Source organism: Punica granatum, chromosome 3 (assembly GCF_007655135.1).
Source record: "Punica granatum isolate Tunisia-2019 chromosome 3, ASM765513v2, whole genome shotgun sequence".
Lineage (NCBI taxonomy): Eukaryota > Viridiplantae > Streptophyta > Magnoliopsida > Myrtales > Lythraceae > Punica > Punica granatum.
Genome location: NC_045129.1, coordinates 37,484,800 through 37,498,247, shown reverse-complemented (window position 1 = coordinate 37,498,247; position 13,448 = coordinate 37,484,800). Strand labels below are relative to the sequence as shown.

Below are 13,448 nucleotides of genomic sequence, written 5' to 3'. Positions count from 1 at the left end.
TGACTTAGAATTTCCGATCCAGCATTTGTGATAGTTCAACGAATTCACCATTCCCGAATAATGATCCGGCCATAGCACGTACCTACAAACTGGGGCGGATCCAGGACCCTATGGCGAATGGGTGCAATGACGAATGTCAATAGAAGTGAGAAAATGATAACTTAATCGGGTTGGATCGTTTATTTTTAAATATTATTTGGCCCCATCTTTTTCCCAGGATGATATTTTCAAGCCAAGAAAAACCACCCGAAAACAAGAAGTAAGAAAAAATCGGCCATTAATGGTTTGGGATTTTCAGAGCCTAAAGTAAAGCTCGAAATTTTCATTTTCCAATAACAAACTATAAATGCACACAACATAAAAATCATTTCTTCAACATGACATTAATTAAATAGACTAATTCAATAAAAAAAAAGTCCAAGAAAAATGATTATTTTCTATTATATTCCATAAGCACGATAATTCCAATAAAACAGATCTAAAAAACTGCGCCTAATACATCTCTTGCAAATAAAATCATTTCCTAAAAAGGACACAATATTTATGCCGGATAAGTAATAATAGACGCATCAAATAATTAAAACATCGAAAGGAGGTATAAACTTAAAAATTGTGGCATAGAAAAATATAATTAAATATAATAATTATAAATTTAAAATAACTATAAATCATACTATAATTGACAATAACTGTATGTTCGTTTTAGGGACAAAACAATAATAAATATCAATTGAAATTAGAGTGACTCTACCAAACAAGGCTAATTCGTGTTCAATGGTGGAACACAAATCTCAATATTAGATCAAACCAATTTTAAATCTCATCCGTCCATTATTTACATATTTTGCCCATAATATTTGTAGTCATTTATACTTTCATTTTACAACTTTTGCCCACAATAGTATACCACTGTTTTCGAATCTACTTGCCACTTGTACCAATCATATTCCTCTACATGACCTTTCATCGCCACATCACCAACTCGGCAACATCACATGAACATCTCATCCATATAACCACCACGTCAGCAGCACTTATAATTGAACTGGTTTACTAATTTTTTTCGGTTCACAAATATGAATGATTTGGTTTACAATTATGATTGGTTTTAAACCCAAATTGGTTTTTGGCTGGTTGGAAGCAACCGACAACGGCTTTCGACGATGAGATTTTGAACAAAGATATCCAACTCCAGGAACATGTCAATGTTAGATTGGTGATTGTTTCCGACAATTCACTTTTGAGCAATCATATCCAACTCAATCTTCTTTTCTTTTTTCTTTAGGCCGTTTGAGTTCGAGAATGGCTTCCAACAATGAGTCTGTGAACGATGATATCCAACTCGAGCGACACGTCAATGTTTGGTCGGTACTTGTTTCTGACAATCGGTTTTGAATAATCATGTCCATCTCGATAATTTTATCTTTTATATTTTAATTTTCATTCATTGCTATATCATCTGCTACGTATTAAATTTTGAAAACCTGAGGAATCATGATATAGAAACCATAGTGTTAGCAGAGGCGTATCATGCGATATACATGTTCTCGGTAGAAACCGGAAACAGATTAGTTCAAAATAAACTAGGATTTAGTTCAAACAAATGATAGGGTTTCAGGTCGCTGCACTCTGTGCTGCTGTTCTGTGTGATTTTCTTGATGGTCGTTGGAGGTCCTTCTTTTTTTTCTCTTTTTTTATGGTCACCGGAGGCCATGTCTTTTTTTTTTTTGTTGTTGATGGTCTTCGGGGGCCATGTATTTTTTTTTAAGTTCCCATTGATAGTTTTTCCCAGAATACACTTTCCTAAATTTTCTCCCTAAAATAAAGGAAACATAATATATGCAAAGCAAATTACATGGGTTCCATAATTATCACACGTTAGTAAGTAGATATCCTAATTTGCTTGAAACTTGGCGAGATTTATGATAAGAGTTAAATGCACTTTGGCCCCAACCTACGAGGAGAGTTTGGATTTGTCCCCTGACCTTCAAATTTTTGCAGAACACCTCCCAACCTTACCGGAAAATAAGCAACATGCCCCCTCAACCAATTTCCGATCAAAAATTCCAGCAAAAAAAGAGTACATGCCACTCACATGTCAAAATAAAAGGATAAAATTTCTTCATAAAATTATTATCTGGATAAGAATATGTTGTGGTGGGTGCAATTCCCACTGTTGGCCATTAGTCTGAATCAAGTTAGGTCACCGTTCGAAACTCTCGTGATTGAAGAGCTTTCCTTAATTCACCCAAAAGGGAAAGAGAAAAAGGAAAAAAAAGAAAAAAGAAGAGCTTTCCTTACTATTCTTGCAAGTTTGACCCTTGAGATTGAGAATCGAGTGAATTGCATTTTCCAGCATTTTCTTGTTGAAATTTGCGTTTAGAGTTGGGGAAGAAAATGGTTATTTCCTTCGAAAATGGGGGTGACTTTGATAGGGCAAGAGAGCTGAGAGCCTTTGATGAGTCAAAAGTTGGCGTGAAGGGGCTTGTAGACTCCGGTGTGGAAAGGGTCCTGCTCATCTTCAACCGAACTTGGATTGGCTTCATGGATCGTGATACAGAACCGACAACCGATGAATTTCTTCACAACATACCAGTCATAAACTTGCAGGGCATGGAGCCCGCTCGGCAATCCCGGAAAGTCTATTGGATGAGATGCTTGAGGGGGTTTGCTCGTTTCACGAGCAAGACACTGAGCTGAACAAAGCATTTTACACTCAGGATCGAACCAAGAAAGTTCTTTACATGTCCAACTTCGACTTGTTCAGTGCACCGCAGCTAATTGGAGGGACACTTTGTATGTCATAGCTACGGACCTATCTGACCAGGAAGAATTGCCTGAAGCATGCAGGTACACTGTTCCAGACCCAGTTTATTCGTTCCATTCATAAATGAATCTTGCAACAGACCCAAAATATTGCGTTGATCTATAGATGTTGTAGCTTAGATACAAAGGCTAAAGCATGGCTATGATTCTAGCACAAGTAATGTGAATGTTGTTAAGTGTGGAAAATTAAACTGCTAATTTACATTTGAACTGCTTATTAGATGTTCGGCCTAATGGATGTTGAAGAAAACAATATCAGAGAAGGGAAAGATCTCGCAGGTTTGAGCAGACACTACCAAGCTAAGTCGAGTGGATTTGAATCGCCAAGCTGGTTGAGTTCTGGTCGGGTGGAGAACCTTCAGCTCACGGACGTCTATGAGTTTTCCTTTTCTTTTGTGTTTTCAATTGATAAATGTAGTTCTCACATGACATGCATGTGACTTGGCTTGTCCGGAAAAGTGGCCGGAAAGTACATTTAGGGTGCACCATACTTTTTTTTAAATAGGTGAGGATGCAAGTTGCAAATTTTCAAAGGTCGGGAGGCGTAGTGCAACTGAGTCCAAAGGTCGGGGGGCAAACCGCATTTTATTCTTATGATAATTCTCTGAGATTTATTTTCCAGCATTGTTCCCTATAATCACGCCCATCTCGCAACAACTTCCCCTCCCATGTTTGAGTCGGGCGGGATTGATTTATATTCAGATCCTGCTAATTACCATATTGAGTCATCCCAATATATCTATTTTCCTGGGTAGTTTCTCTTAGATTCATTTACCAGTTTTTGTTTCCTAAAAGCACAGCCATTTCGAAACAACTTCCCCTCCCACGATTCGAAACTATAACCTTTCTCGTTTTCAGATCCAAGCATACCCAAAGTTTCTACTGTTTTAGGGTTCGGTTGTATTGCCGGCACTCTCATTTCTTTGTTTCTGGAGGTTAAGGCCATTGGAGGTATGTTCTGGCTTCATTTATGGTTTATTATCTCCATTTCATAGCTGCTTTGAGTAGCCTTCACTCAAGTCCCTGTCCTTCGTTAGACTTTGAGCTGCTTTGTTGTTTAGGGTTTTATTTTTCCTTTTGTACTTGCAAACAATATTGTTTCTTCATTTCTGGCTGACTGTTAGTTTGATTGGCTAGTTCTTCGTTTTATTATCTCCTTTCTAGAGGCTGTAGCATGAGCAGTTTTTACATGTGTTCTTCATAGGTCTTTTTCGGATGCATGTAATTTTGCTTCATTTTCGTTTTTGTATCTCCATTTCCGACTATTATTTTCTTCACATTTATATATGTTTAAATTCATTTGAGATAACGTGAAATGCATGCAATTTTGTTTTATACGCATGTGATTATGAGTTTTTGGTGATGTGTGTGATTTTATTGATATTGCTTGCTTCTCAGGCATAGATTGGTTCGATCGGTCTTGCTTGTTGGGTCGACCTGAAAACAATAGATATCCATTGACCGATTCTTGTGCGTTTGTTGGTCTAGACTATCTCGTTTATTGGTTCGAGCATACATAAATAGATATCCATTGCTTGCCTTATATCTGTCTTATCTTTTACAGTACCGACCTCGCCTATGCACTATGTATCTCCATGTCACCGCAGCAATGGCTGGAAAGAGATTGAGAAAGTCTATCTCTTCTTCTCCGACGGGAAATGGGGGTTTCCTCAACCGGCCTCCGCTGAGTATACAGGCTTCTGGGGTGAGACGAATTTTTTGTCCGGTCAATTGAACATTTGTTTTCCTTCCCTCCGCTTTCCTATTATGCAATAATGGAGTCATTTATCTTGCAGACAAGCACTATTTCTCCGAGTTCTAATAACTTAGATGCAACCCTACAGAGCCGTGTGACGGCTCTGGAGATGTCACTGGCTTTGATGCTGACTTTGCTCAGTCAGTTGTTCAATTTAATGAGCCCCGCTAGCATCGTCGATCAGAAGTCTCCAGCTAGCACCGCACATGACAGGTCTCCCACTTTGTCTCTAGATGGCAACCCTGAAGATTTCATCGATTCAGATGATCATGAGGAGGGTTCAATTCCAAAATATGCCAGGAGAGTGAAAGAACGGGTAGGAGAACAGACACCAGTAAGTCGAGCATTGCAGTTTCTAGTGAATATTAAAGATTTATGATTTCCAAATGCAGTTGCGGGATTACCACTCTTCTGAGAAGCCCCGTTCTGGGAAGGTGATTGGTGGGATGCCTAGGAAAGGTGCTGATCTTACGATGACCATGGTAGAAGATAGTCCATTTACAATCGAGATTTCAATTTTCGCTTACACAAATGTTTTTCATAATGAATGTCATTGTTCAACACAAGATCAGTGTTGAGAAAGTTGAGAAGGCTACGAAGGCTGAGAGAGTTGAAAAAGATTTCAAGGTAGAGACGGTTGAGAAGGCTAAGAAGGCTGAGAGAGTTGAGAAACATGACAAAGCTGTCAAGGTTGAGACGGTTGACAAGGCGGACAAGGTTGAGATACCTAAGGAACCTGTGAAGATTGAAAAGGATGAGAAAGCCTTGAAGGACAATAAGGCTGCGAAGCCTGGGGAGTCCAAAGAAATTGAAATCGCCAGCGACGATGAAGCGGTAAGTCAGGATTTTATGACTCTATAATTATTGTTTACTATTGATCCAAATGGTTTTTACAGTTCTTTGATGAACGGAGGATAGACGACCCTGTCATTATAAACCCCAAGCGCGATCTGTATCCGTATTATAGGAGGATGGATCGGAAAGACGTGCTTATGGTCAAGATAATGCTACAGGAGAAATACTGCTGGATTGTATGCTTACGTTATTCTAGCAATTTTTGCGCTACCAATGACCGGTTAACTTGTCTCCTGCCAGGCTGAATGCTAGATGATTTGGTATTCAATTTTCCTTAAATATCATCAATAGTTTACATGATTTGGTATTCAATTTTCCTTAAATATCATCAATGCTTTACATTTCATTAATTCATTGTTACTGTCTTATGAAATTGTACAGGTCCTTAACATTTACCTGTTGTTTAAGAATCTTGAGTTCAAGATACAAGTGCTCGAAACTTGTTGCTATTCACACAGTTCCAGGTTTTGTTGAGGCAGGTTGATCTTTCAATTAATGAGGTGAAACTGGACAAGACGACCAAATATCTGGAAAATTGCGTGTACGAATGTTGCATATTCGATGATGGCGAAGCCATTGACCAGTTTCACTGCTATACTTCTCATTTATTATTATTGCTATTAATTTTTTTCTTGTTACTCACTCTAATAATTTTATTTTTTTTACTTTTAAGTTTACTTTATCGTTCACCAAGCAGAACCGTGCAAGCACTGGTTTGTCATTGTGATTGACCGTGTGGAGAAAAAAGTCTTTATATTGGACTCAATTCTTTCAACTGTCAAACGCCGTTCTGAATTGAGAGTTATGGTGTCAGAAATAGCAAGTTATTTTTATGTTCTTGGTGTATGAGAGAAAATCATAAACATTCGATGACATATACCTGTTAATGCTTTTTTCAGTTAGAGAAGGCAAACTTATTTATGAGGAAACATCCGAAATTGGAGGCACCATTTTGTGGTGCAAACTTGTTCACAATAGTATTTCGTCTAACCGAGCCTCAACCAAACGAGTATGTATTACTTTTATTGTGAAATTGATGCTTCAAAAGAAAATGTCCGGCTCTCTAGTAATATACCTGCATTTTATTTTAGATATGACTGCGACATGTACGTGATCAAATACATGGAACGAGAAAACACATTAGAAGGGTCAGCCACGTCTTACACGGTGTTACGTTGAGCACTGCTTTTAAAGTGCAAATGTTCATGTTATTCACAAGTGTTTTGTTGCCTTTAACCTCACAGGACTTTGAGATATAGACATCGAGCAGTTGTAGAAGATCGTTTGGTCCCTCCATGTTGTTCCTCTCTTTCTGTAACTGATGATTTAAATAGACCTCGGTATGACTTGAGAAGGAGAAACTACGACATTTATAGGGGTAAAATCAATCAAACTAACATAAGGGACTCCACCATTGGTTGGTGACTCCTCATTTCCTGGTCGCAATGGTTTTCCAACATAAATGAAAATGGTGGGAACAGTTATTACGGGTCTTTAATTACTATTGATTGCATATATCGACCCGAACTAACATGTACATTGGCCTGGACCCATCTATGGCATTATTTAGATGGTTTTAGGGTTGTATGTTTCCAACAGTCGCAATGACTAACGAGCAGACAAGATCATATCCTTTCGGAAGAGAAAAATAAGGGACAGTTCATTTGGCGAAGGAGCATACACGTTTTCGTATAAATATATACGGAGCGCGCTTCATAGATTCCATTGAAACCCCCCGTTTCATTACATAGTTTGCCTCAATAGCAAGCAACGATGATGGCAGACACAAAAAAAACAAGGGCATCATGTATGAAGAAGACCGCCGCCTCCTTCCCCTCCGCGGAAGATTAGGAAGTTCAGGCATTTTGGCGTAAGGTCCTTGTGTCTGGCACTGCGCATCGAGTCCAGATGCATACATTTCCGACTTTCAAAATCAATAACACCCAGTGTCCAATGATTTGGATCCCTGTGGTGTATGGGAAAGTAGATCTACCCGAAACAAACACAACAATTACATGTCATAGTAAAAAAATATAGGAAATCTTATGTAAACAGTAGGTTGGGTTACCCTGCGACATCTTGAAACATCCTTAGGCAAAAACATCTCTATGGCCTTACTGAAAATAGGTTGATGCATCTCAGGATATTCCAGACAACGTAAGATGCTATCAGGAAAAACATATCATACAATCAAGCAACTACCGATAAAACTATGGAATCTCAGGGAACACGATTGAATAAGTGACAACTTATGCTGCTTCCAGAACATTGTAGCCTAGTAGTGAAGAAAAGATTTTCACCATACTGTAAGTGCTTCTCTGTCAGGTCCGCAATAATGGTGTCGATAATGCCATTAGATATTTCCTTTCCAATATAAAGCGTGCTAACATCCCTTCTGTCCATCGAAATTTCCCTGTTTCGGTAAAATGCATTTGTCTGATTATCCAGAGTTTGATAGAAACACAGAGCACGCAATTTCTTATCCAACTCATCAAAGTTCTTTAGGATGTCTCTGATTTTAGACAGTGGTGTCTCAGGGAGTTCTTCCGTTTTCACATTCTCCCGGCTTGGTTCCCTACTCAAATCAATGGGAGGTTAAATGTCACCGGGCTGTTCATCATTAGAATTGTGCTCTGTCGGATGCTCAGCTTTCAATTTTTCATCTATAAGCTGTTCACCTTCAGTCTTATCTTCTATAGTCATGTGCTCTGTCTCCTGCACTTCTCAGACTCACGCTCTGCAGTCGTGTCTTCTTTCGACACCCCGTCTGTCAACTCATCTTCTTTTGAGTCGTGCTCCGCCTTATCCTCTGATATTAGATTTTCCTCTTTCACATTTTCATTTGCAAGATGTTCATCTTCATTCTCCTCTATTATCAGATAGAGCTCTTTCGCTTGCTCTTCTGTAGAGGGAGGCTCTGTCATTGTCCCTCCTTTGGAGTAGCCCTCAGTCAGTTGCTCTTCTATATGCTGCATAGTCGATGACACTGTGTCTTCTTTATCTTTTGGCCGGGGTTCAGAATCTTCCACATCTGGCACCTTAATAGGTTCAGAAACCTTTTACTTCCTCTCTCAACAGAGTAACCGGAGACGGACAACGTATGTGTTGGATAGATTTTTAAATAAAATGGGTCTATTTCAAATTTGAGCTCATATGCAACTCAAAAGCTTAAGTTTATGAGTTACTGGGCCTTTGTCTTATATTAACTACCCAATTTTTCTTTCTTTGATCGGTGTGAGATAATTGTCCTCACACACTTCCCACTTTTTCTCCAACATCCCGCTCTCTCGTGGTATCGTATCGTCTTACACGAACCACGTGACCTTAACTAATCGACGGGACCACACGACTTAATCACACCCGCCCTCACTTCGAAGTCCCAACATCGAACACAACGGGTGCCTGCTCGAGGCGCAAGTTACGCTTACACTCAAGCCTACGGATCCATGCATACGCGCACTTCATGACACGAAGGCGCCCTACACGCCCAAGATTGTAACAATAGGCTCTGATACCAGTTGGATAAATTTTTAAATAAAATGGCATATTTCAAATTTGAGCCCATATGCAACCCAAAACCTTAACTTTAAGGTAATTGGGCATTTATCTTATATTAACTGCCCAATTTTTCTTTCTTTGACCAGTGTGGGACAATTGTCCTCACACACTTCCCACTTTTTCTCCAACAGTATGGAGCTCCTTCTTAATGCTGTCGAGAGCATCAAGTATTCGCTTGTTTTCTGCACGCAGGGCTTCAATGGCAGCTTCCTGTTGATTTATGCATGCCTCCATCTTCAACATCCAACTATCATCACGTGCAGATACAACTTCAATGACTGGTACTTTTAACATCTCACTCTTTAGTTTTGCCATTAGCTGTCATATAAGCTATCATAGAATCAGTATCTGGGGATCCTGGGGATCCAAACAAAACATAAGAGCTCTGCATACTCAAAATCACATCAACACAGTGTTAATTCGAATAATCCATACCATATATTACTGATGATCTGTACAAACAAAAATGAACATGAGGAACAACTTAATTACATCACAGAGCTCACTTACATTATCTGTGTGGTAGCCACCAAACTTATCCACTATTATCTTGTGCATCTTCAGCATCATTTGGTCATCCCATCGAGAAATTAGGGGCAGGTCCTTTGTTCTGAACTCCACGCCTTCAATCCAAGTTGAGTACTCGCAAACAAGTAACTGCGTGAACAAGTGTCAAAATTATACTGAGCAACAAAATAGGTGAAAAACCTCCGCAATATTTTACATCAGCAGTATAAAGGAAAATTACCGACAAGACAGTTGCCAATCCCTTAAAGGCTTTAGACTTCCCTTCCTTCACCCCCATCACACTGCATATGATCCTGTCAAATGCAAATTTGGCCCAGTTCATCCGTGGGATGAGACTGATGTCCTCAATGACTCTCAGCCATGTTCTCTTTGGTTTATCGTTGTCATTAGGGGCAAGCAAAGCTGTCATCACAAAGAGGACAAACACCTCCCTGAATTTTTTATCATCATGCTTCAACGACTTCAGCCTTCTTGACATCTCCACGTAAGTCATTTCACAGTGGGAATTCAACTTCTCATCTGCTGTGACATCTTCCTCCAGGGCTTCAGTGTCCACTTCCACCTCTCCATCTCTAAAACCAAGGAGGTTCTCCATCATTTTATGATTAAACATCAATTCCATACCTTCTATAATGAATGCACGCTTACAAATGTCAAACTTCCCGATCATCCAGAAAGCCATACCCCCCTGCGATCTTCGCAATTTATACTTGAGGAGGCAGCCAAATCCAAGTTCTTCAACCACTTTCTTCTTTTCTTTATCAAATTCTTTCATGAGGTTGAACACAATCTCCATATCACACAAAACATAGAATTCATCATGTTCATTGAAATTCCACAAAAAGCAGAGGTTCATGGATTAGTTCTCCTCTACAAGCAGAAAATCATGATTTGATTATACTTATGAATTCAAAAACAACATCAGACAGTACCTCAGAAGTGGATTGCTCCTGTTTCTTCCTGGGACCTCCGTCTGAACTATTAGGGGGATCTTTCCTCTTGGAAGCCATGTCAACCTAATGGGTGCGATGTTGGAAACATTACCAAAGGAACTCGTTAAACGTTTTAACATTTTCGTCGAACACCTCAAGAATTTACAATAAATCGAATCAATCTCTCGACTGTCGCTGACTCAATCTGGGATGAACATAATTTTGGGTTACGATGGGAAGAAAAACTTACCAAAAGCCCTGGGAAACCGAATGCGAGAGACTAGATGAAGTAGGGCAGAATGTTTGGCTGAGATCGTTGAAGGATCCACTGGAATCTCACCCTGGAAGAAGAGCTTCAGCACCGGTGACCAAGGATTTCAAACTGCCGCGATATTTTTAAGCGGAAAAATGAAATCTAAATACTTTTGAGAATCACAATTTAAGACACATTTCGCTCTGCCCAACGTGAATGTCGACTCAAACTTATTACTAAAAGAAGGTACTATCTTTGCGTTATGCTGCTTTCAACCAATAAAAGTCAGACCACTAATATGTAAATGTCTACTATGTTACATACTCCTTCCAAATTTCTTAACACTTAATATAATTAGAAGATATTCATTATAGATATGACTATACGAAATATTACATCTAATACATCCCAATTACAACATCTATCAATGGCCTTTAACTTTATAATTATAATATAAAATAACAACAGAGCATTCCAGTATCTGTTTCGTAGTTGGTTCGACCTAAGCAGTTGGTTGGATCGAGCACATATGTGACTCTACAAAACAATAACCAATTTATGGATTGTTTCGTATTTCATTTACCCTAACTAATGTATTGTTTCGAGCAAACATATGACTCTGCAAAATAATAACCACTTTATATATTGGTTCGGACCATTTACTTGATAAGCCTTAACCAACATTAGTAGCGAAAAGATTACGGTTATTATTTTCAAAAATGGCAATCCGAATAACCGATTGAGGTTATCCCATAATTTTAGGGATGTCAGTTCCCATTTTAATTATGGGAAGTTAAAATCGTTTTATTAGTGCAATTTGTTATTGGAAGTTGAGATTCGACCCAAAAAAAACTCAATTTATTTATGGGTAGTTATAATTCCTCAATTTGCGGAATTTATTATTGAAATTACAATTTTACCGTGAAAAAAAAAAAAAGAAACTGAGAGGGATGGAAGGACGACTTTGGTGAGGAATGCGGTTATCGTCTGCTTCGTCATACTTCGGTAGCGGGAGACTGCGGTTATCATCGGCTTCGTTATCGAACTTCAAAATGAAGCTCGCAGCCTGGGCGTTGGCATCAAAACGGTTAAACTAGATTAACCCATCGACTAATTCGTTAATCAAAATGAAAACCCGGATGTTGCAGATGTTTGCCGAACAATCCATGGTCAAAACAGAGTGGCCGTCGCGCTGCAGCTAGCCTTGGCGGCGGACTGACCTTCAAAATGATTAAACTTGTCATATGCACCAATCGATTGAATAAAAAATCGAGATTAATGTTGCAAAAGTAAACCGAACGATCTATGGGCGAAAGCCAGTGGCCGCTGCCACTAGCCTTGTCGGTGGTCATATTAAATCGATTGTATGAGCTGATCGTATTAAATCGTAAATCGGTTCTATTAAACCGAATGTTACCAAAGTAAATCGACCCGTATAAACCGGTTTTTAAATCTAAACCAGTCTATAAATTAGTCAACATCATCGACACGTCATCATGTATGTCCATGTCATCTCCATTTTTTTTAATCGCAAACTGGCCCACCTAATTTATTTTACTATATATGTGGTCCGATAGATTTGAGATGAAATTGAAAATTCTATGAGCGAATATATACCTTTCAAAATAAAAGGATTGGAAAAAATTGCGTTCCACCATGGAGGTAGAATTGGCCTTGAAATTAATGTATAGTAGGAGAAAAAAAATGATACTTATCCATAGAATGTACGAGTTGAATTAGGAGAGAATCGTGGGACATTCTCTCACTACGGGAAAAAAAAATGATTTGGAGAAGAAAAAAAGTGTAATTGACATGAAGAGAGAGATTTGTGGTATATTATTCTCCAATTGACCCCAAAATTTGAATTCTTTATGCATGTCTAAAAGAGGGAGAGATGCAAGTGGGTTCATTTTATATTTTGCACCACAATTCTTGATATTTTTTGGATAATGTCTTGGTGGCCTGATACGTCGCTAACCGACAGCACTCTTTCAACTTGTACACTCAAAACGCTGAAAACATGTGGCTGGCACATTAAATGTCAGGGGGAAGAGGACGGCAGATAACTGGCCTCGACTCCACCACATACATGTGGGGACGTGTACTTGGACCAATAATTTAGTGCACGATAGTCTGAGGACTCTTACGTGTAGGGATCCTTATATCAATGATTAACATGCGTGGTACCGTTGATTGATACGCAACATTGCATTTCACGTGTGAAAATAGTGGGTCTATTGTTTTGAGTGACTCTGGAACAATAAGTCCGCCTCTTATAGTCGATTATTTTCCTTATCTATTTCTCTTCGATTGAAGCAGAAGAGATCCACGTCGTCGAGCATCGAAGTGAGCACGTATAGAAAAGTATCAACCAGTTAATTTCATAATTAGGTATCATTAACATAATTTCATAGTCAACCAAATAATTTCATAATTAGATACATAGTTAGAACCAAACAGATAAACATCCTAGAAGACAAAAGCATATATTGATTTGGTGAAGAAAAAATAACTAGAAGTATTTTATATTGTGAATCTGGGATTATGCCAAATTGTTTAAGAGACATTAAATTAAAACCGTACGTTGAAACTAAAATTAGATGATTAAATAATATTTGAAATACAAATTAATAAGTAGAAGTAATTTTCATAATTCACCAATTAATTTATTGAAAGAATTCATGTTTGTAATTGCAAGACTCAATTCATCAAACCAATGATCAATCTTGTAAAAATTTCT

General features: G+C 38.5%; 1 protein-coding gene across 1 annotated transcript; it reads right to left on the bottom strand.

Moving 5' to 3' along the window:
* Positions 1–8,930: 8,930 nt before the first annotated feature.
* Positions 8,931–12,060, bottom strand: LOC116200611. Its single transcript, XM_031531443.1, has 7 exons — positions 12,004–12,060; positions 11,710–11,801; positions 10,706–10,783; positions 10,456–10,539; positions 9,744–10,095; positions 9,506–9,652; positions 8,931–9,313 (listed from the first exon to the last, which is right to left on the bottom strand). Exons 1-7 carry the CDS (start codon positions 12,058–12,060, stop codon positions 9,098–9,100), a joined length of 1,026 nt encoding a protein of 341 aa, XP_031387303.1. The 3' UTR covers positions 8,931–9,097.
* Between the last annotated feature and the right edge of the window lie 1,388 nt (positions 12,061–13,448).